The 24,197-nt window shown below is 37.7% G+C and overlaps 1 protein-coding gene across 9 annotated transcripts in view; it reads left to right on the forward strand.

Annotated features, from left to right (window-relative positions):
* OSBPL6 (oxysterol binding protein like 6) overlaps positions 1-24,197 on the forward strand; it is a 107,145-nt gene that overhangs the window by 66,538 nt on the left and 16,410 nt on the right. For 3 of the 9 annotated variants that reach the window (XM_075093590.1, XM_075093589.1, XM_075093594.1), the window contains exons 3-13: positions 3,192-3,314; positions 6,724-6,777; positions 7,475-7,588; positions 7,708-7,872; positions 8,421-8,553; positions 8,998-9,101; positions 10,017-10,109; positions 14,951-15,025; positions 19,283-19,448; positions 20,433-20,563; positions 22,646-22,753. In XM_075093590.1, coding sequence (XP_074949691.1) covers positions 3,192-3,314; positions 6,724-6,777; positions 7,475-7,588; positions 7,708-7,872; positions 8,421-8,553; positions 8,998-9,101; positions 10,017-10,109; positions 14,951-15,025; positions 19,283-19,448; positions 20,433-20,563; positions 22,646-22,753 — 1,266 coding nt within the window. The remainder of the gene's footprint in view (positions 1-3,191; positions 3,315-6,723; positions 6,778-7,474; positions 7,589-7,707; positions 7,873-8,420; positions 8,554-8,997; positions 9,102-10,016; positions 10,110-14,950; positions 15,026-19,282; positions 19,449-20,432; positions 20,564-22,645; positions 22,754-24,197) is intronic. The other 6 variants (XM_075093597.1, XM_075093598.1, XM_075093595.1 and 3 more) reach the window with 3 other exon arrangements.

Here is a 24,197-nt window from a genome sequence, read left to right on the forward strand (position 1 = left end):
TGTAATCTGGGTGATGAGTTTCCCTCTGTAGTTACAAAGTAGTTTGACTAATAGCTTTGGGATATTGTTTTGTGTGATTCTACTACTGAGTATATTGTGATATTGTGAGCCTGCACTGGAGCTTCCTATTCCCCAGATGAAGGGCCAGTAATCTTTAGTAGATGCTATATTAACAAAACTAAGGATTTGGATGGTTTGGATTTTTTTTTTTTTACCCATGGATGGCCCCCAGGAGAAAATTTTACAATCTCGGAGTATGGGATGGCGCTAGAAGGGACTTTGAGAAATGATCTACTCCGATCCTCTTACTAAGGTAGATCAAATCATATCCAAGTCCAAAAATGCTGCTAATCAATTAATGTTATTAATTAAAAAAAAAAAAGTCCTAATGCCATTCCTTTTGGGTAGTTTTTTAAGGTTTGAAATTTAAAATCTCTTGCTGAGAGCTTCTTTCCTGAGGCGGAGAAATGAATGGAACTGTAGGAGTAACACCACCAGTTAAAGGTGCAGCCTTGTGTGTGGTGCTTTGCAGTCCACTTCTCCTGGCTCAATTCCTCAGTTTTGGAATAAGTGATTCCAAATAAGTCTAATTCCACATAAAGAAGGCTTCATTTTAAGATACCTCATATGAAAAAGTAAGATTGTTAATGAAAAGGTGAGGATGCCCTGATGGAATATTTGCTGGAAAGAAAAATGCTAAATTAAATGTCTGTAAGTTCTGAAACAGAACTGGTAAAACAAATTCAAAAGAAAACATTCTGTTCAGGGAAAATGAAATGGTTCATTCTATATTATTTGGAAAGAAATACTTTGCAGTCAAAAAGACTAGGTTCTGAGAGTTGTTGGTAGTGGGTCTCTTACTGCCAATACCTGGCGCATATGCAGACCCAGGGACTGTATGTTGTGCTTGTGCTCCCCTAGTCCTGCTGCTTCATATGGAGCTGTTCCTCACATAATATGTAGGGAATCACAGAAGTCCTAAAGTACTAGTGCAGTACTTGAGAAATGGCATTGGTTGAGGACCCTTCAAGCATATCCCTTTCACTCAGGTTTTCCCCTGTTTCTGCTGCTCTTGCATAACTTCCCTTGTATTGGGCATATCTCATCACACCAACCCTGTGGGATGAGGCACAGTTAGGATTGTTGGAAGGTTTTAAGAACAGCTGGTAGCACTGGTGCAGCAGAAGACAGGTATCCACATTGCACTGAATAATTGCTTGTTTTGTCCTTCTGTATCAGACCTTTTGTTTAAATGAATAGCTATATGAGATTGTGTGATTTCTAGTTGAGAGTAATCAATACTGATGTTATCTAGTAGATAAAAGACCTATGCCTGCAGCTGATTTTCTAAAGGAGAAATCAATATGGCGACAAATCAGTTGGCAGAGTGGCGGAGGGAGGTTTTCTGCTCACCCCAGGGGACTCATAGTTTAATTTGCCCCCCTCAAGTGCCCAGTGCTTCTTTGTAGGGAAAAAATAATGCATATGTGCTTCACTCTACAGCAGTGGAAATAGAATATCCAAGCAAAACACAGGGAATTGAAGAAGGTGGTTTTTGAGCATGGGATTTACAGGCACTGGGGTAGTTCCAGTTTATAATTATGCAGGGAAAACTAAACTGAGTGAACATTTCTATTAAGATTTACTGCAGTGTGTATTATTTGGGATAGAGCTTTTCACCCTTCTCAAAATAATAAGACATTATTGAAAATTGTAGATTTGAAATTTGCTGTTACTTTTGAAATCATGTTTTCATAACAGTGGTGTTAATATTATCAGGGCTGTGTAACTTGGAGATGTTATAAAAGACTGGCAGTGCTTGCCTTTGAACAGTCTTGTTTTCCCTTTAAATGATTGGTGCTGTATGACCTTCCTCTCTTGATAACTTTTCATAACATTGCTGGGAGTTGTGACAGATCAGCTGAGAAAATGTAAGTTTACAACTTTGTAGTACACAATTAGTAAAATAGAGTCTTAATGAGTGGGTGATAGATTTTTAAATTGGTACAGAATGTTGTTGATTACAGTAGTAGCAAGAGGATAGAAATAAAGGTATGGCTCTGTATTTTCTCTTTAAAAATGTTGTTCTTTAGCTGTTCACTATGGTGTATTATAAGTCTGGCTTGAGTTGTACAAGTCGTCATACATAAGAAGTGGTATGTACAAGAAATATGCTTTAACTGGCTCCTTGAAAGGCATACAGCTGGTTGTATCTGAAATGATACAGTTCCTATTCTTTTCTCCAGAGAGACAATTAGTTAACTTTCCTAGAAATTTCTCTTAATACAGTGACAAGAATGCAGAAAAATTCTGAAAGAGCTAATTTCCTTTTGCAGATTTCTAAAGGTGCAATTAGCCTGTGAAACTCTGTCATAAAATACCTTTGAAGACAAGAGCTGGCTACATTCAAAATCAACAACAAACCAACCACTTTTGCTTGTTTTTCTGATTTTAAGGAAAAGTTAGTGTGTCCAGAATCCATGTAGCTTGTACTTTAAAGATTAGAAAACTTATAATTTTTTATGATCAGGTAATATCACAAAGGGCACTGTTAATATGTGCCCATATATTTAACAGTATGGTTTCTTCTTCATTTCATCTCACGATCCCATCTTTTTTTAGAGGAGTACTCTGAGTAAAGGTACATTTTTAACATGTGGATTCTGCCCATACCGTACTTGCAAAATCTCTTCAGTCCTTTTAGTTCTTACAGTGCAGTGCTAATTTGTGAGGTACCTTCTGGATAGACACAGTCACCTGCACTTTCACACTGTTACCTCCAGTAACAGGTCTGAACTTTTCTATACTTAACTCAGCCACAATTTGATCCTGGTTTCATGTATTTGGATGTATTATTTCACTGGGATGCAGTCCTTGTGAACAGCATGTCCACACCCACCCTCAGATTGTCACTCAGTTACAGTGTCAGACTTCTTTAAAAACTTCAACTTCCTTTTAGTTACCTGGTAAGTGTTAGACTTCCAAAAATATTTGTATGCAGTAGTTTTAAATGATACAAAGCTGGACATAATACAGTGATCGTGTAGTCTGGTACCTAAATAGGCTGATTTAAATGCCTAGCCCTCCTTTACTCTTTGTCTTGCACTGGAGAATTTGTGCTATAATAATAAGTAGTTTTTTGTCATGTGTGCACAGTTAATAATCAGTGTGTCTTCATACCTTTTCACCAGGAACCTGACAGCTGGGAAATCATAGAGGGCCTGAAAATAGGCCAGACCAATGTCCAGAAGCCAGACAAACATGAAGGTTTCATGCTGAAAAAGAGAAAATGGCCTTTAAAAGGTTGGCACAAGGTAAATGTCTCATAAAACACTCAAAAGATTATTACCTCATTTTATGAGTTGGGATTTTTGCCTAGAGGAAATTAGGATGTCAAATAAATGCCCAGGATTTTGATGTATGACTTTTTCTTCAAATCATGTGAAGAATTAGTTTGCACACACAGCTCATGGCTTCCCAATTGCAGTGCCTGCTGTCTGATGCTGTATCCAAAATCCAGGTGGAAGTTGTAAATAATGCACTAGACACCTTGTCGTTTAAGAGGTTCAATCAGTATTCCTTTCGTTCTTTCCAACACATTATAACAAAATGTAGCTGTGTACTGTAGGATTGCACTGAGTTTACCTTAAAGTACACAGTACTTCATGATAGCAGAGGAGAGCTGAGGGGCTTTTACCTGCACCCAAGGTGTTTGTATGGGAGAGTATTCCTCTTCAGGCGTGCTGACTGGGCAGATTTGCTCAGCTTTGTCCCTGAATTTTGTTTGTCTTCTTGATTGCAGTCTTCTGTGTGGGCATGCAGTAGGACTATGCACTTTTGCTATCAGATGTCTCAATAAAAAACAAACAAAAACCCCACAAAAACAAACAAACCCCCCAAAAACCCCAAACAAAAAATCCCCACCCGCAAATCTCCTGTTTCTTTTTAGTTAATTTGGAGACATTTCTCCAAGCATAATTCTACCTTTTTTCAGCCGTAAACCTTGTCTTCATGAACTCTTTTGCTTGTATTTTATACCATAATAATTAAATTTTCCCCCCCTCTTTTAGCCACAAGATGTCTGTTACTGACACTCAGCTGTCTTTTTTTGTAGCTGAGGGCACTTGAAGCAGGATAATTTTCTAGGACAGAATGCGTTTTACTGCAAAGGGTGGTAAAATAATTTCTTATACATGGTATTTTTTCTGGGAAAGCATTGACTGTTCTTTTGCTAAACATTGTGGGACTTACTCAGGTCTGAGTCCAAGTGCAGTCCATACTAGTATAGATCACACTTTTTCTAAGTTCTCTGTTCTTTCTGAATGTTATACTAACTTAGGTATATGCCTGCTGCCCTTTTTTGTGCATGCCTATCTACCTTAGGTTTTTTTTTGTTTTGTTTTACTTAGAGTTTGTAGTTTCAGCAACCAAGTACATATACACTACTTGAATTTGGTCTAGGGGCATTAAAGGATTTCAAACTGAGATACCTGAAACACTAAAAGAACAGAAAATGAGAGCTTATTTAAAAAAACAGACAAACAATCAAAAAACAAAACTAAAAAACCCCAACCGACAAACAAGCACACCAAAAAACCCCCAAACAAACAAAACCCCCCAAAACCACCCCCACCCCCCAAAAAACCCCAAACAGTTAATCAGGTATATAAGAATACATGGAATAACCTACTGCTTCCACTCCTTTAAAATACATGTTAGTGTGTTGCTTCTTGGACAAGTGTCTGTTTTGGTAAGGAACTTTATAGGAGAGTAAGGGGAGTCCACCTTTCATAGTTCTATAAAGGAAATCACTACTGGTGATCTGTTTTTCATGCTGACTTTACAGCAGTTACCTGTGTAAGTGATCTTCAAAGTGATTAAGAGCTTCACAGTTCAGCATTCCCCCCCTACTCTGCTTTGCATTTCGCCTAAAGATCTGTGCTCAACTTATGTTTCGAAACTGTGGATCGGTAATGAGTTGGCTTTTTTTTTTCTCAACTTCTGCTTCGATAATCCTGCAGATTCTGTAACAATACTTTGTGCTGACTGCCCAGTGAGGCATTCCAGAGACAATAATTGTAGCATGTGCTCTGTTAGTGTTCTGCTAGCAAAGCCATAGCATCCTCTGACTATTGGACACTGAATGCCATATTCTGACAGTTCTGAATGTGCTTGAGTGGCATACCAGGTATAATGTGTACAACTTGGTGACTAGCCTATCATTTTCTGAAGTGCAGTATGCTTTGAAATGAAATATGAGGAAAGGTCATTTTCTTCTGTGTGTGGAACTTAGAGAGGCAGAGCAATATGAAATGAGCATCACGTTCTTGTTAAGTCCATTAATGACCATACCTAGTTAAAAAACCCCAGAATCAAAAACCCTCCTGTTGCTTTGACATCTTATTCAAGAAGTTCTGTTTCCAGGAAAGCACTGTTTTCTTGCCCTGCGTGAGATATTAGTACCATCTGTTGTGCAACTGACATAATTTCCAGAACCGTCTTCAAGAGGTATTTTCTGCCATCTAACTACTGACCCTGCTCATAGTGTTGAATTAACAGGTTCACATCATGAAAACATTGTTCTTCCCTTCCATGTCAGACAGCTTAGAGAGTCCAGGATAATATTTTTCTGTGTTCTAGATTTTTTACATAGATTAATGCTTTAGGTTAGACTCTAAAAATATGAATTAGTTTCTATTAATTAGTATGTTTTGAAAGTTAACGGTGGTAAACACAAGTCAGTGAATCTCATTTCAAGTCTTAGTTTTCCTGCTAGTCTGTATCTTTATGCTGTGTGCCAAAGTCTATGCTAACTTGTGGTCTGGAACACGCAAGCTAGGGCAACTTTAACTGCAGGAGAAACACATTGTGAATAGGGGATTCTGCTCTGAGTAAGAGCCACTCAGCAGAATAAAGGTGTAGCAATGGCACAGATAGGCATCATCACGTTAGCCTAGCCCTGGTAACTATGTCAGTGATGATATCGTGGCTGACACTGTATCAGTGACTAACACCCAAAACATAAGACCCCCCATGACCTGGGTATGTTGCTGGGAATGCTGCAATACTTACACTTGTACTAATACCTGTATTAGCTAGATTATAGCTAGAGAAGATATAATCAGCACAAATTACAATTTCATCTTTACCTCACTGCATAGAGGTCTGCCGTGAGGCACAGAGTTTTGGATGGTAGAGCAGTGACTCACAGCCTGCATTTTTTTCTCAGCTGGAGATCAAGGAGACCACAAGAACAGCCATATGTGGGTCTTCCTTTTGGGATGTAGGTCTTGCACTAGGCAAAACTTTTTGGTTTCTGGATAGGAATGGTAGGTTGTTAAATTGAAATGTGACCAAATTCTGTGGGGAGAAAAACAGGAAGGAAATTAAGAAACAGACACAACTCTTTCGGCCTACAGTGTCTTTCTTCTAGAGTTTATTGAATTGGCTGGAAAACTGAAAAAATATCCTTCATTATCGAGGTTTGTCAAGTTAAACCTAGAACATAACGTTGAAAAAAGAGAATCTAGTTTTTCTTGCTTAGAAGACAGTAGTTGTCAAAAAACAAGCAAGAAAAGTATTCAATACTGTGTTCATCCTCTCTTTCCAACCCACGAAATTGCTATGGAGTAATCCTTTTCTTTCGCAGATGAATTATTGTACACAGTTTAAATTACATCTTCTCACTAAAAGTTTTGTTTGGTTTTTTTTTTTTTCTTTCAGAGGTTTTTTGTCCTGGACAATGGAATGTTGAAATATTCAAAGTCACCAATTGATGTAAGTAAAGTTTATGTTGGAATTCATCCTGCCAGGGTGATTAAATCTCATACTCACTCTACGTGTATTTATGACAGCACACGCATGAAAGCTGTTGATGGATTCAAAGAGAGAACTGTATATGGAAAGCATGTAAGGTTTTGGCTGAGTTCTGTCCTCAAGGATTCTACCTTTTCTTACTTAATGAAAATAAAAATTACATTACTTAAGGTACATTATGTAAAGAAGGTGCTTGAGAGATTAGCCTGACCATGTATTTTCTTTTTTAATTCTTACGTCAGTCAGAGCTGATTATTCTGGGATCTGTGGATAGGACAGAGAAGTGATTACAATGGACTCGAGATATAAAGGGTAGCATTAAATTAGTTAGATCTGATACCAATAACTATCAAGTGGTAGCAGCAGGGAGCTGAATACTGTCTAATTTTCTCTGCTTTTCACTTACCTGTAGCTGTGTACTGGTACTGTGAACCAACACACTTTAACTTTGGAGCTGGCTTTGCACTGGGCGTTTCTTGTGAGATACTTTTCTCTGTCTATAAATATAGTAAGTGGTTAGTCTGGCTACAGGTTTGATTTTTTTAATATGGCTCTATATTAAAATGTTCATAAAATAGGAAACCATTTCAGCACCAGATATTTTTCTGTTAAATGTGCATGATGCTACCAATTTCTTACCCTGCTTTTTGATTTTTAGATACAGAAGGGCAAAGTCCATGGGAGCATTGATGTCGGATTATCAGTTATGTCTATAAAAAAGAAGGCTCGGAGAATAGATCTTGACACAGAAGAACACATCTATCATCTGAAGGTAAAAAGTGGTGCAAATACTTATTCTCTTCTCATCCACAGTGGAAATAAATAAAACTGTAGAAGACGTGCAGAAAAGTAGTACTGTGAATGTTTTCTTGACAGTGAATTTGTTTCTAGGTGAAGTCCCAAGATTCATTTGATGCATGGGTTTCAAAACTACGCCACCACCGGTTGTACCGTCAGAATGAGATTGTGAGATCTCCGAGAGATGCTAGCTTTCATATATTCCCTTCAGCCTCTACTACAGAGTCTTCACCAGCTGCTAATGTGTCAGATGGAAAGGTATGTAGTGGTTGTTTGGTGGTTTTTTTTTTTTTTGAAAACTCATGCCTGCTGGCCTTGCTCATGGGCAGTTTAAGTGGTCTCCGCTTGTAATGCCAATAGAAAGGAGTTTCTGCTGTGGGAATCAATGGCCTACAAAAAGCTGTGAGTGTGTGCAGCTGAAAGACTGTCTAATTTAGCCTTACTGCAGGCTTCATTAATGGGCTGCTCTAGAGATCTTGCAAAGAATGCACCATCCCCAGAACAATTTGCACTTGCCTTTGTCATCAGAGATAAATCTGTCTCTTTACTGTTTTATAATGTTCTTCCTCTTAAACAACAGCTTTTCTAACTGGTGTTTAGCAAATGTAGTTTGCTTGTAAGGTTCTTGGTTTGGTTCTCCAACATGCTGTTCAGAAAAATCTGCATCTTGGGGAACTATATAGTCCAATCACAGATGTCACTGAAATCACATTGCATATTTTATTTTCTTATTCTGAAGTAGTATGGTGATTACACTGATTAAGCAACATAGCAACAGGAATTTTAAGCATTTTATTATGCCTTAGGTGCAACAAAATAGCTTCCCCTGGCAGTCTCCTATACCTTGCAGTAACAGCCTTCCTGCCACCTGTACTACTGGTCAGAGTAAAGTAGCAGCCTGGTTGCAGGACTCTGAAGAGATGGACAGATGTGCAGAAGGTTAGTCTTTACCTTTCCATGCCTTTTTCTTTCAGCAGAACTTCTTGTTGATATAGAATAAGAAACAGTGAAGTGGTTAAGTTGCATCTTTACATGCACATGAAGTAGTTCTTCAGGTAAATAGATGTTTGTGGTGGGAAGTTCCCTCTCTCTGCATGTTTTGGGATGTTGCTTTCAAAATTTATCTTAATAATCTGTATTATCTTAATAGATACAATTTTAAAAATATGATAAACTTTTGAGGTCCAGAGTTGTTGCTGACTCCTGTAGAAATAATAAGTGCTCAACATCTCTAAAAATAAAGCTTTTACTTAGATGCCTTATTACTGGGGATTTTGACAATTAACTTTTATAATGCAATGAAGTGCCAGTGAGGCCGGCATGGGGAGAAAAAAAAAGTCTGAATTGAAGCACCTAATGTATTTTTTGATTTATATCTGTTAGATCTTGCTCATTGTCAGGCAAACCTTGTGGAACTCAGTAAACTTCTTCAAAATTTAGAAATACTACAGAGAACTCAGTCAGCACCAAATTTCACAGACATGCAGGTAAATATGCTTGAACATAAATCATCACACTCACACACTTGTTCTTTGTGTTAAGGGAAATACAGAGATGTTTGTTAACTGAGAATGATTTTCTTAAATCATAGTAACTCTTGGATGAAAGCTTTATCATGTGTGTTTCTTAATTGTGTAATAATGTTTCATGTGTAAACAATTAAGATGTATTAATTATTTGAGTTAAAAAGGGTGAATCAAGTGATTTAAGTGATTTGCAAAGCTAAACTGAGAGCAGTTATGATGGCAATGCATGTATATATTGAAATTGCATTTAAGGAGTTTTTGTTGTGCTGAGTAAGATATTTTAAGTTTTTAAGGAGTGGAGACCCAAAGACCCTCAAAGCTGAAGTTGTGTGCTCTAGAAGAGAGAGCGTAGTACAAAGGTCCCAAGGGTTGGGCCATTGCTCAGTTCAGGGTGAGTTTTCCTCTTGACCACAAGAAAGCAACAGCAGATCCTAAATATTTTCTGCCTCTTTCACTCAGTCTCCTTGAGTACACAAATCTCCCAGGGGTGTTGGTGTATTGGAAAGTCTAGTTCCATTGAGGTGACAAGACTTACCATTGATTTCATGAAGAGGTGAACTCTACATTTCTCTGAGTAGTGCTGGAATAGAAATCCATGAGGATTTCAAGATCTGGTCCTAAATGTTGTGCACTCATGAAGAAAGTATACCAGCAGTTTGGCCAAATGAGCTAAATATACCATGTGTTTATAGAAGAGTATGGATAGCTACAGCTGGTCACTGCTGTAGTTGTGGCCTCTGGCAGTGGCATTCTTCTCCTTACTTTCTAATTTGTAGATGTCTAATGCTACAATTCTTTACTAACTTGCTGTACTGTCTGTGTTGCTTGTGTCAACTTAATAGTACTTTGTCGCTTTTAACTATTTGTGTAATGTAGGCTAACTGTGTAGATATTTCAAAGAAAGACAAGAGGGTCACGAGACGATGGAGAACAAAAAGTGTCAGCAAAGATGCAAAAATTCAACTTCAGGTACTGAATGCACAATGTTTTACTTTTCACTGTACTTTTAGATTAACTTTTAAGCATGAAATGATATATTGGCTGGAAGTAGGAAGTCAATGTACTGTCTCTTATGTTCCTGATGAAGTAAATTAAGTCTCAGTTTGTTGTTTAAAACCTAGAGAAGACAGTGAGAAAAGTATTGATTTTACTTTCATTCATATGAAAACATTGCCATCTAGGGATAGAAGCGGGATCCGAATACTAGTCAATTAAGATGCAATAAAGGCGATATGCATACAGCACATGGGGATACTGATGCTTTATCTCAAACTTGCCAAGAAGGGCAGTTAAACAGGCAACATGAAGCTAAAAGCAGGAAACATGGATGAAATACTAAACACACCAGTTGTCTTTGTCAAGACCTGTACTATAAATGTTACCAATGAGAAGTATTTTCACAAGCCTGCTTGTATGGGAACAAACTGAATAAACCAAAGAATAGATTATGTGAAAGAAAGAATTTATCCCATCCTACCTTAGAGTTGAAAAGCAAAAGCACAGAAATAAGAATAATATGCTTGTATTACTGCTAGATCCAGGGTGCCTTACTGTGTTTTGTCAGAAGTACTTGTGTGTTTTGAGGCCTAATCCAAAACCTCATCTTTTTTATAATTGAGCAACTGATAATGAAGGCTATATTCAACTGACTTCAGGAGCTAACAATCACCACTGTGCTGTCTGCTACAGAATAAATAAATGTCAGCAACTTTTGATCCATTTAAATTCCTTGAAATTCATGCAAACTTTGAAGCCTTTAATATGTCTCCTAGAGGCGCAGTAAGGAGATTTCTGTGACTCATTTAAGATTAATAATCTTAAGGAAAGAAGAAATTGTAGTTGCGTCAGCTTTCTTATTGCAACTGCTGTAGGTGATTTTTCTTTCTACCTGTTATACTAGATAAATGACAATAGGTTGAACAATGAAGCATCTGTTAGGATTTAAAAGGTTTATTAACAAAGTTATTTTGGTGATTGATGTCATGTCCTGTTACCTGCGTTTGAAGGATCACTGTGTTTCCCTGCTGCTGAATAACACAGGCAAATAAAAATATCAGGAAAATTGATGCAAGTACTTGGTGCCTATGAAGAGACAGAGTCAACCCTGCATGTTCTTCTTTCATGCCACAGTGATCTCAGAAATTCCCCTCCACAAAAATGATGAAAAAATGATGAAAGCAGTCAATGTATGATGATCTGGGGTGGGTCATGAGGAATTACGAGCTGTTCCTGTGTTGTCTGTGCTTTGCCAAAGTGACAGTGGTCTGGGCTTCCGTCATTTTGGCAACTGACTTTTAAACTGCTGTTTGTGCCTTGGCAGGAGTCGTGCCTCAGCTCCTGAAATTCTCAAATAAGGTCAGCTTGCAGGTTCCCTGAGAGAGTTTGTGTGCATAGCGCTGCTCTACGTGGGTCTGTCACTTCTGGGTCGATAATGAACTCTGCCCAACCTGGGTCAGCATTAACTCTTGGCAGGCTTAATGCTGGCAATATAAAGCTTATTTTGTTGGAGCAAAGCATTATGTTATTGATGACTGATTTATAAATTAATTTGCAGTGAAACAGAAACAATAAAATTATTCTAAATTATACGGAAGACAAAGACTCCTTTTTGGCTTCTCCCTTATCTTGCCTAGTTCAATGGGCCCAACACGTTTATTCTTCCAAGGGCTGTCCTGTCCCATGAATGGTCTAAAGCTGTGATGTGTGGAAGATGGCATCACTGACTCATTGTGATATTCATAATTTGCTCATGTTGCCATTCCCCTAAAATGTGGATTTCTTCCTATGCCTAGATTCTTTTCAAGTCTACAGTCCCATTTTGGTCTTCCATTAGCCATTCCTTCTAGCTTCATTGGCCTTCCTTATAGGTTATTTTTTCAAGACCACTCCAACTCTGTAAACTGCTTATCAGGGCATCCACTACTGAGAACCACTTTGTCTAATTTGTGATCATTTCTTCATGGTGCCTACACATGATTTGCTATTAAATGGTTAACATTTGGTACTAAGAAAACATCTGTTGTCCTTTTCCTTTCCTGATGCCTGCATACATCTCATTAGTTTTAGGGGATAATGCTAATACTAACATACTAATGTTAAGCTATTTGCACTGTTAACTCCATTTGAAGTACTTGCACCTATTTATTTTAAAATGAGCAATTGTTAGCTATGATCAAAAGACCCTCTGATAGTATGACGTTGAGAGCCATTCTTCTGGCAAGTATAAAAATTAGGAAGCTCTATATATAGGTGTCTTGTCCATGAGTAATGGGAAACAAGGGTGTAACTTCTGCTAGCTCAGCATCCACTGAGTAAGATGCAAGGAGAGAATTCTCCCACCCAGATTTTGTATTGTACTTGTTACCAGTTTTTTGTTAATAAGACAGCTTCTGTTGTATTCCTGCTGACACATTCTGCAGTATGAATGCTAGGTGTATAAAGTGTTTATAACATACTTTTTCTTGTAAGAAAAGCTGCTTGTTTTGTTTCTTAGAAATACATATTTACCAATTAAGTATACCAGTTCTGTATGCAGTTAACTTTGCTCACACAGCTAATCCCAGTGACTTGGGTGGGGTTACTCCTTGAAGTAAAACTGAGCGTAGCATGTGTGCAAACGTTTGCAGGTTTGGGGGTTTAGTATTGCTAAATTGTTTAGTATTAACAGCTTAATTTACAGGCCTTTGCCTAAGAGTAATACATGGACTGCTTCTCTGAAGAAAGATTGCTTTTATGAAGGAGGTTTATTTTGTTTTTAGAAAGCTTAATTAAAGTCTTATGTAAATGGCCTGCAACAGCAGGTTAGTTGACCTGTATTCATTCATTTTACAAATGATGCTTTTGTACAAAAACAGAGTTGTGGGGTTTTTTCCTTTTGTATAAAATGTGCAATTTCTTATTCTCATGACAATCTAAAAATCTTTGAAAGAAGAAAAAAATTATTGAAAAGCAATAAAATGAACAAACATTGATTTAATTTCCTTCAAAAGCTTAGGGTTGTGAAGTTCCAAGACTGATTTTTTTTTTTTCTTTTTTTTTTTTTTTTTTTTTTCAGGGGGGAGTAGTTTAATAGAGAACTATATAGTATGGAGCAACCTGAAAAGTCATCTTGCTCCACTGAGGCTTTCAGCTCAGAAATGAAACCAGTCCCAAAGACTGGCTTATTACCTTTTCCCTTAAATAAGTATTTCTTTATATCATAATTCAATTAAGAACTCGCTTTCTATTGTATTGAGGGGAGTGTGTGGTTCTGCAGAGCTCGTTGTTCCCATTTTAATAATGTATACCTTCATTCATAATATTGCAGATTACATGTATATTTGTGCATGCCTCCCTCTCTGTACACATATATTTGTATATGTTCCTGTTAGTTAAACAAGAACAGTCTTCGAAACTCTTATTCACAGGATAGACATGCTTCTGCAGAGCACAAAGAGCTTTACATTACGCATATGATGCGTTCTCTGCTTTAACAAAGTTTGTACTCTATATATTAGAGGTTGTGTACATGTTTTTTAATGTGAGAATTTTATAAAATATTACAAAGCAAGTCATCTTGTACTCTGATCATTAGACAACCATTCCGTTGTCAGGAGCACTGCTGCTAGTGTCAGCCAGAGGGTGAAGGGTATGGCCATTCTCAGATGCAGCAACCCTATCAGCAGGAATGTTGCAGGAGCAAGACGCTTCAGCTAATAGAACTACAGTATCCCATTCTTCAGCGTGGTGTCCATGTATCCAGTCTATGCCATTGTTATTTATATGGTGCCCAGGATGCTCTCAGAAAAAGCAAAAATGTATATAGATTTAAAAATACTGAAATGGGTATAGGTGAAGGTATAGGTGAAGAAAAATGTAAAGGGATTGAAAATTGTTTTCTAAAAGCAGAGAGGTGGCTTCTAAAAATCTTCTAGTCTTCTAAAATCTTAAAATGGCTTCAGAATAATGCCATTTTGATTAGACATTAAATAGAAAGACTTCAATAGGTGTGTAGCTCCTCTGCATTAGGCAATTACTCGCTTGACTTTAATGGACCATGATGAATTTTCTTAATAAAAGTGAAATTAAGCAGGATGAGGCCACAGGTTAGGCATGCAAAAAAGGAAGTAGTTGTTGGAATATGGTTTTCATTTGTGCTGCTTTATCTGAGTTTTTGCATTGCTTTGGAAGCCAATCCTTCAGTAATATATGGGAGAAGTAGTTGGAACTCAAAAAAAAGTGGTGTGTGGACAAAATGAACAAATAGGCTCAAGGATGGTCATGGAAACGCTAGAGTTGTGCACAGGAAAGTTAACATAAGCAAGCTCACTATAACATACACACTGAAAAGTTTTACCATTGAGATGCATGTGCCTTCAATGGCCACAGTTCATGCACTTCCACTAATGCAAAGTGATCTCTTTCAGAATTTATCTTCTAGATGGTCAAGTGACCCCCAGAAGGAATTTGGGTTTTGTGTTTTCTGCCATGCCATAGCATCCTTTTTGTTTTCTTGTTCCATAACTGCCTTATGACTCTGACTGGCAATGCTAATAGACTTTTTTTTTTTTGGTAGTCTTAGTGAGTGCACTGCAGTCCAACTCACCTGGAGATATTTTTAGTGACATATCTAGTGTTTTTTATGTCTCTGGCATACACAACTGAAAACATGTGATATGTCCTCAAAATGTGTAGGCCATAAGAGTTAACAAAGTTGAAATCCACTTAAAGACTCTCCCTCTCCCTTTTCTGATCACCTTTCATCTTCCTGTGTCCCATCACCCCTTCCCTTCTCTTTCTCTACTTCCTTCTCTTCTTGCATTCACTGTCAGGAAGGGCCGGCACCGAAGGGCCAGTTCAGCACAACACGACGCCGGCAGAGACTAGCAGCTGCAGTGGCTACAACAGTGAGTGGATTTAAAAATCAAGGGATAGCTCTAAAGATGGGAAGCTGTGTAACTTGAATGTGTAATAAACTTCTGAAAATGTTTCTTGCACTTTTTGGAGGTGTCCATGCTACCCACTTTCAACTGAGTTTCTTAGAAGTGGTCAGGCCTAACACAGATGGACTCCATTAATGTGGGTCTGAGCTTGTTTAGGTGGTACATGTCCCTCCTCCTTTATTCAAGTGCAAGTGATGGTTAGGCTCAGGCCCTGCACTATTTGAACACATCTTTGACATGCTGTGCTATATACTATGCAAAATGGAAAGAAATTACCAAGTTTTGTTAAAAAGATTCACATGACAGTCTATAGAAAGACAGCAGAACCAAGGAGATTTGTTACAAACAGCCACAGAATTATAAGATTTCCTGACATTTTTTCTTTTACTTTTTTTCTTAGTATAAGGTTAGCCTTTTCATTTGAGACACTTTCTGTTTACATTCCATAATCCCAAAAAGTCATATTACTACCTCAGGTGCCTGTATTTAAGTCTCTCTAACCCTTTGATGCAAAATCTGGAGCTATGAAATCAACCCAGGGGCTGGGAATTGGGAGGGGGAAGTGCTGCTTGTGAAATCAGATTAGCATCAAAAGGATATCTTGAGCTGCTGCTTTATCAGGAAAGCACTTATTAGGAATGCACAATACAGACATTAGTACCAATCCATCAACTGACTACTACAACAGCTGGACAGGGAAGATGGTGCAGCTAAAGACTGAAGTGAGCTTAAAATGCACACCCCTTACCTAGCCCAAGCAGCAACTGTCTTCACCAGGCTAAAGTATTCCTGGGTCTGCTGCTCCAGCCCATCGCCAAAGTCCCCTAGATCAGACATAGCTTCTGCTTAAGCCTGAGTACCTGGAGCTCCAGCTACCTGAACCACAAAACACACCGTTAACTTGTTGTTGTCAGGCCCTCTTAAAAAGCATGAGAGAAATCAGTGTTTTTCCAGTTCCCAAATTAACTCATCTAAATTTAATCCCCCATAATCAGTTGATGCTGAATGCTGTGCTCAATAATTGATTGTACTCCAACCTCATTGGTTTGCCTGCCTAGTAGAGAAATCAACCCACTTCTCAAGTTTACATGCTGAGCTGTGTCAGTGAGAGGTTCTAACCAGTAGGTTTAGCAGTGGTTAAACAGCATTGGCAAGAGCTGTACCAAGGAGTACTTAAGTGGAGCAAAGATAGCTGGACTTAGATTGCAAGGCAGTAGGAGCCTAGGGAGTCACTAAGTTGTTACCTGCAGCTGAAGTGAGGACCTGTTGAGGGAGGTCTTGGAGGAGCTGGAAAAAGCATAGGAGGAAGGAAAACTAAAGGCACCAAAATGACTGCAGCTGTTGTGGTTGTGGCAATGGCCTGTTCTTCCTTGCTGATGTAGCAAAGTGCTTGTCTCTCCCAGACAGTGAAGCTGTGTGTATAGACTGAGGGATACAGAATTACATCACTTAAACGCACAGCGGAAAGAGGAGATTTTCCCTACAACCCACTCTACCAGGAACAGTCTGTTCCTACATGAACATGTAATTCTAAAGAAGGTGCTGGAGGAGTGGGTATTATGCCCCTGGCATAAAGTAGAAAGTCAGGGCAAGGTACATCTGAGCTCATGTCTAGCAGAGTGTGTGTATGGAGGAAACCAGAGTGGTGCATCAAGAAGCTAAATAATTTTTTTAAAAACCCTGCAAAACAACAACAAAACAACAAAAAAAAGAACGGGTAATAAAGTCAGGATCAAGACACCATAGGTATAGAGAGAAATCACAGCAATGAAAGGAAAAAAGGGGAAGTACGTTGGAAGTGTTTCTTGGGCTGCTGCGTATTCAAGGGAACGAAAGAGTTTGTTCAGTGTGGATTTTTTCATCTGTTGTGGAAAGTAGCTTGGAAACTTTTTTCTAGAAGATGCATATGAGGAGGGTTCATGTCAGTCAACAGTTCAGTATTTTTGGTTCTTGTATTTAAAGCAGACAGCAAAGCAGATACTTGTCTCTGTCATGTGAATGTGTATTTCTGGCAAGCAGTGTGACAGTATTTGTAGGACATGTAAATGCTGTTTCTAGGACATACTTTAAAATGTTATTTTTCCAATAAACCTCACTGCAGCAACATTGCTTATCAGCCTAGCCAGCTGATGTATGAAGCAGAAATGGTGGATCTAAAGCAGGTATCTTCAGTTAGATTCATCCGAAAGTGACTAAAGAGCCCCCCTCTACATCTGGGCAGCCTGCCTGCAGCTCTGCCAGTCTGTGTGGGGCTGGGGCAAGCTGCCTCATCCCCACGGGCACATGGGGCTGCAAGGATTGTCCCTCAAGCTCCTGCATTATAACCAGATCAGCCTTCTTTTCTGCCTTATGGATGGGGTTGAGGGCTGGGTATGTGCTCCCCGTGCACACAGCTATCATGCAGCCACCTACTCTGCCCTCCTGGAGCACCTGGAGTAATTGAACCTTTGCAGTGCTCCCGGTCAGAAAGTTCTGGGCACACGCTGCCTGATTTAAGAAGTGAAAAGGTTTTGTAAAGGAAACTTGAAATTAACCTACATTTAGTCACATTAGTCAATTAACCTAGTTTTGTTGGGCTGTTGACAGAGGCAGTCTGGCACTCTCAAAGAAGATAATGGGGTATATATCCAGTACAAATGGAAGGAATTTATTCTACATCTCCTGTTAATGAAGTCGTCTTGATATCAGGCTAAAATGAGTTCCAATACAAAATACCTACTTCGTTCATATAGCTGGAAATCAAAATACATCAGAGAAGAGAATAAAATTCATGCTGGACAGGTGCCATAGAGCTATTAATGTGCTATATATATATATGGAAATTGAGGAGGAACAGGGTGAAAAATGGTATTTTACAGAATATGCTCATGAGTGGAATAATACATGATGAATAGGTCCAACAGGATTTTGAGAGTTTCATTGGGGAATCAGAAACCTAAAACTTACATTGATGACAACTTGTAAGGAAGGGATTGATAAAACCATTCCCTGATCTAATCAAATAACAGGGTACCAATTTCAAATACTTATTGTAGTATAGAACTTACTTGTTGATAAAAATTCTTAGTAATATGACTTTTTATGTTATCTGCTGCTCTTTATCATGCCTCAGAAGATGCATTTTCTATTTTGGCCCATTTTTCATATTTGAATAATTACATTGGGCTGCAGTGTGGAAATTCTTAATTTATACATTTGATCAATATAATGAAATAAGTTAGATTTAATGTGTTCAATTTTTTCAATGGTGCTTAATATTTAAGTAACAAAGTGTAGTTCTGCATGCCTTTCCTTTGCATTTAAATTTGAAAGTTGGGTTATTGGCCTGATTTTTATGCAAATGTCTGTAAATGGTAAAATTAAAATAAAATACAACATATGCTCGCACACACCCCACGTACATAACAGTGGTAGTCATACACTGCATATATAGTACATAGGTAACTGTTCAGTACATGATACATGTGTATCTTACAAAGATATAAACTTACAAAGATTTGCATATATATATTTTAATACTCTACCTGAAAAGTATAGAAGGAGAAAGAGAAGTGATAATAAACTAAATTCTTACTCCATCTTACTAAACCACATCTCTTTGCATTTATTTATGGTTCATGTACTTTAAATGAAAATCAGGTGGAGTTTTGATTTTTTTGTTGTTGTTGTTTATTTGTTTAGTTAGAAAGAATATAGAAAGACTATATGCTTTTTCCCCTCTTCATAGTTGTCAGTACAGTGAGTTTCAACTTAAGATTTGCCAGTAGTTTTGAAAAACTTCAGTGATATATTTGATAATATTATATCCTATTTCTAGACCTGTGGAGGAACTTGCATGCTTTAAATGTTGGTATTGTAATAACAGAGTCATACTACGTGTACTTTCAATGTCTAAAATAGAATGTGTCATGGTTCAATTTTCCAGTCATCTTTTAAGCAGTAACATTTAAATAAATGTTAATAATTGAAATACTCCATCGTTAGGTGTTAGCTATGTATTTAGGACTCCTTTTGTCTGTTTCAGTGAAAAAATTTCAAGAGAATTCTGTGTCAGCTGTGCTGAGATTTAGGAGAGTAAAAAGTTACATGTTCACTTTTACTATGTTCTTCACGTTGTGAACTAAGTCTTTTGTTTTCAGAAGAAACGTGTATTTTGCTTCAACAGGAGTCAGAAGGTTGGCTGCACCTTATACAACATTTCTTCACTGTTTTCCACTGTAGGTCCCTTTCAGTGCTACAATGTCACCCGTTCGACTGCATTCATCCAATCCCAACCTTTGTGCAGACATTGAGTTTCAGACTCCGCCAAGCCATGTAACGGACCCTCTGGAGTGCTCTACTGAGTACATAAAGCTTCAAGAAGAATTCTGCCTGATGGCACAAAAAGGTAATGGGAAATGTCAAGCCTTTCCTTCATTGTGCTTCTCTATTGTGCTTCCTTATTGCCTTTACTTAGTTATGGCCAGGGTACTCACCGGCATTAGATTATATTGTGTGAGAATTTTTAGCTGGTCAGGGGGCTTATGTAAAGACAACATGTATTATCCTTCTTATAGTTTTGCATGGATGTCATGAATATAGAGATAGGTAAACTCTGTCTGGTAAGAGATTTTTAAAGAAGTCTTCTGAACTACTTTCTGCATCTTGTAAATACGTGACTGAATTTGAAGATATTTTGTTTCTCAATAAAATGCTTTATTTCTCCCCAAAGATTAATCAGGATGTCACTGCTACATGTAATGCTGTACAATTCATTTTTGTGCAATGTTTTCTGTGTTAGTGGAAACAACAGAAGAAGAGCTTATTCCTAGAACACACTTTAGAAATGCAATTTTATTGCCAATAAATGAATGGTCCTACAGTCTGAAAAATAGTATTTTTAAAAGGGTTTGTTATCAGTTTGCTATCTGTTATATAACAAACATAGAAAAAAATGTGAGACTGATATCTTAAAAAAAATGTTGAAAGGCCAAGTAATCCTCTTATTAGTGCAATATTGTCTTAGCAGAATTTATTTTTTGTTACTCTGAAAAAAAAGAAAAAACTAGACAGAAAAGAACACAAATCGGACATAGGTTTTCCAAATATGCACCTTTCTGTACGTTCAGCACCAAGAATATGCTCAGATGACATATGTGTGAACATACAGGACGCATATTACAGCCTCAAGCTGTAAGTGTTTGTACTTAATTTGGCATGGATTACTTGAAGTTCAGATCCTTGTTTCAAAATTTCCATAATTGTGGGATGGAAATCTCATTCTCTGTCTTTATTGCTGAAATGTTGTAATAGATGTCAATGTGCAGTTCTGTAGCTGAGAGAACACTTGTTTTCTTTTTTTCTTTTTTTTTTTTTTTTTTTTTTTGCTTAGTGCATTCTCTTTTGAAGTCTGCCTTTAACAGCATAGCTATAGAGAAGGAGAAGCTTAAGCAGATTGTTTCAGAACAGGACCTTACAGGCCACAATGCTCAAATAGCACATCTCAGACAGTCCCTCTCTCAGGTATGTTCTTGATTTGATTTCAAGCACATCTAGCTTGCCAGATGCACCATTTCTTTTGTATTTTGGCCATTTCCTGAGGTAGAAGGAGCCAAGAAAAAGCCAAGTTCTTGACCAGAACTACGACGTATGTTCTAACATGGGTCTAACCTCTGTGTATGTGGAGGTGAAGGATATAATTTGTGTAAGCATGTATCTGTTATGGTTTTCCAAAGTAAAGAAAAAGGATCAAATGTTCTCATACAAATGCTGGATATCTTTCCTGTAGCTGTTTCCAGCACAGCCAGGGAGATATTCTTGTTTTCTTAATTAAGTTTTAAATTTTGACTGTGTATTTTCAGTTTTGGTTTATATGTCCATGTCTTTAACTGCAAAAGGAATCATAGGTTACAGGTTAATAATGGGTAAATTGGATTTTTAGATACACACCTGTTACTGTCCAGCATCTCTCCCACTTAGGCCAAAAATAAAAATTATCATTGGCTTTAGTGGGGAAGAAGTAGTAAAGCGACAGTAAGTCCTTAGGGTGCAAAAATAACTCAGATTTTTTTAATTCATTGTCAAGGAAACGTAAAAGCTTTTACTTTGAAGAATGGATTGGTGTGGAGTACTGCACCTGCAAGAAATGTGAGCAAAGGCAAAGAGAACTTCACCCAAATGCGTATATAATTTCACACGGGGTTATTGTTATTGGGTCAGAGGTTTTTGCTATGAGATTAAGATTGATGCACAATGTTTCTATAAACACAGTTCCATATCATGTTATGCAGAGTGATTACTCTGTGTTGTCACAAAGGTGAAGGACGAGAGATAAGGGTAACTATTTCTGGTTACTGATACAAATTTAACTAAGACCTGTGGAGACTTATTAGCAACTTCTATGAAATAGGTGTTTTCTTCTTGTTCCTGGCCTCCAGTGTCAGTCGAGAAGTCACTGTCACACAATAATTCGTAGTCTCAATGGGGAATAAATGGCAATTTGACCTTAGTCAGGTGGCTGGGTTTGACCAGTCTCATGACCAGGTTTGAGCAGTTTCAGAAGCTATTGCCAGGCTGCTGTTAGTCATCACCTTCCCTTTGTGGTAGGTGGCAACTGTGAACATGCCCAGACCATTTCAAAACAAAGCAAAATGGGGTAATTTAAGCTGTCTAGTGTTGGTTTAAGCTAACCTATTTTACTTTCATCCTACTTTGTTTCAGTACATTCATGCAATCTATTCCTGAGTCTTCACTAGGGAGAGACAGAAGAAGATTCTTACTCCGTTATAAGTAATTTTCTGCTAAAGCAGTATGTTTGTCTGTTGTTCTTTTCGATAATCCTCAGTGCTGGGGATATATTAGGGTTAAGTCAGTTCATGTTCTAGGTATGTAACATTCTTGCACGAGTCTTTCTAGATAACAGACAATATGTATATACGCACCCAAATTTATAATCTAGGTCGAGCTTTAAAAAAGGAGAAAAATCAGCAGATACGTCATCACTTGAATTCTGTTGATATTTGTGACACTTTAATAGATCAGCAGTTTGAGATGAGTACGCACATGTAAATATATCAAAGTGATATGAACGGGCAAACACCCAGTGATACTAGCAATTATGTTGTTTTTGCTGGAAAGGAAGCAGTTTCTTTTTGCAGACTCTAAGTGCTGATAACCTTAGTTCAGAAAGGGCTGTATAGTAGAAACCAAGAATTGTCTCTTTGGGTGTTTTGCAGGTAGTTCCCATTTTTTGTTCTGCAGTTTCATTCTTCCTGCATTCACTCCCCACTTCCATAATGTACATTACCCACCAGTATACCTGCTAAAGAGCTATCTGAAGAATTGAGGTAGAACGCCACTTTAATGTTGTGGGAGAATATCTGTCCCCGCTGCCTCCTGAAAATCACTAAAGGCAAGCCAATCAAAAGATGAAATCATGTTAGAGAGATCGCAAAATAGGTATCTCTCTAAAAATGGAGGAAAGGAGGTTCTGTGATTTCTTATGAAATTATTGGGAAGAAGCTACTTTTTTATTTTTCTTTTTTTTTTTTCCTGTTTAACGCTTACTTTTTAATTTTAAATGAAATGTGCAATTTTTATTTTAAGGCTCTCAACCAGAATGCTGAACTAAGGAGTCGCTTGAACAGAATACATTCAGAATCTGTTATTTGTGATCAGGTTGTCAGTGTAAATATTATCCCTAGTCCTGATGAGGTAAGACTTTGGCCTTTAATGGATTTAGAGTACAATCAAACCTTGCTAATTCTCACTAATAGCTGAAACACACCTGGAAAATTACAGAATTTTTCAGATTGGCAAGTGTTCACTTACAGAAGAAGTCAGATTATATTTTCCCTACATAAAATAAAACTTATGTCTTTTATTTTGCATATGTTAGATGTCACGAAAGATCTCAGTTTGGTCTCTGCAGAGAAACAGAGAAGGACTCCAGTTTTGGAAGACTACTTGTTGGCTGTGGGAATTAGTGAGGTTTTACTGTATTTGAATGTAACACACAATAGCTAACCAATTCTGTATCTTTGTTTCTTGCCGAATCAACAGAACAGTTTAGTATTTAATGGCCTGATCCTGCAACTGCTTGAAGGGCCTGATGTTTAATATCTTGAGTGGCACTGCTGAAATCAAAAGGTTCTGTCTATGAACCAAGCACTATGCTAATCTGTTTGCAACATCTAGTCTTTCTTGTTTTGCTTTCCTCAGTCAACAGATTACCGAACATTTGTGTTAATAACAAGTCAGCTTCCCTCATGAGAAGGACAAATCTGAATTTGTGAGCCGTAATATGTTACAATTAGTGTGCGGATTTTGGCAACCATTCTGCTTGCATTTTACCAAAATATTTTTTTCATTTGTCATTTCCATTTTTTTCTATGCATGTGCCATTTCAATTAACATACTCTTGTCTCCTAATTATTTCATCCAATAAGAAAGGAATGTGTAAGTATGTTTCCAGTTACTTTTGTTTATTTGCTTTTTGAAAATGTCTAAACAATTTTTCCAAGAGTCCACCATGTTGGAAACTAGCAACAGAAGATAGAGGGGAAGCGGTGCCACAGCACAGCAATCTGCAGTGAAGTTCTGAGCAATGACCATCTCTTCTATTTTCTATTTTTTGTTGGTTAGCTGTTTCTTTTTCATATGTACCTCATTATCTTGGTACAAGTGCATCTGACCAAAACAGTTTTTCAGAGAGGTTCCCAGATCTCTCATTTGCTTCTCCTCCTGATTTCTTTATATATATAATTTTGCAGCATGTAGATAATGCCTGAGTGAGCATCTTTTTCATGTAGGGGCAAGTGTATGTTTCCAAGCCGCTCTAGCTTATACAAAAACTTAAAATTTTTTTCACTTCCTGTAAAGATAACAGTGAAATCAGCTTCTGTTTCTAGTATATCTCACCAAACATCATAAACCATCTACAAGCTTATAAGCCCCAGTGAAAAAGGAATGGTTTTTGACCTCTTGGCTTGTGTATGGTTTTTTTTTGTTGTTGTTAGTGCACTTTGAGGCAACTATATAGAATAATTCTGGAGGATTAAGATGTCAGCAAAACCATTTGCAGGACTTCTGTAGTAGGATTAATGGGGATGGAGTTGCAATCTGAAGAGTTAACTGTGTTTAGAAGGGCTTCAGTAGT

This window comes from Phalacrocorax aristotelis, chromosome 5 (genome assembly GCF_949628215.1).
Source record: "Phalacrocorax aristotelis chromosome 5, bGulAri2.1, whole genome shotgun sequence".
Taxonomy (NCBI): domain Eukaryota; kingdom Metazoa; phylum Chordata; class Aves; order Suliformes; family Phalacrocoracidae; genus Phalacrocorax; species Phalacrocorax aristotelis.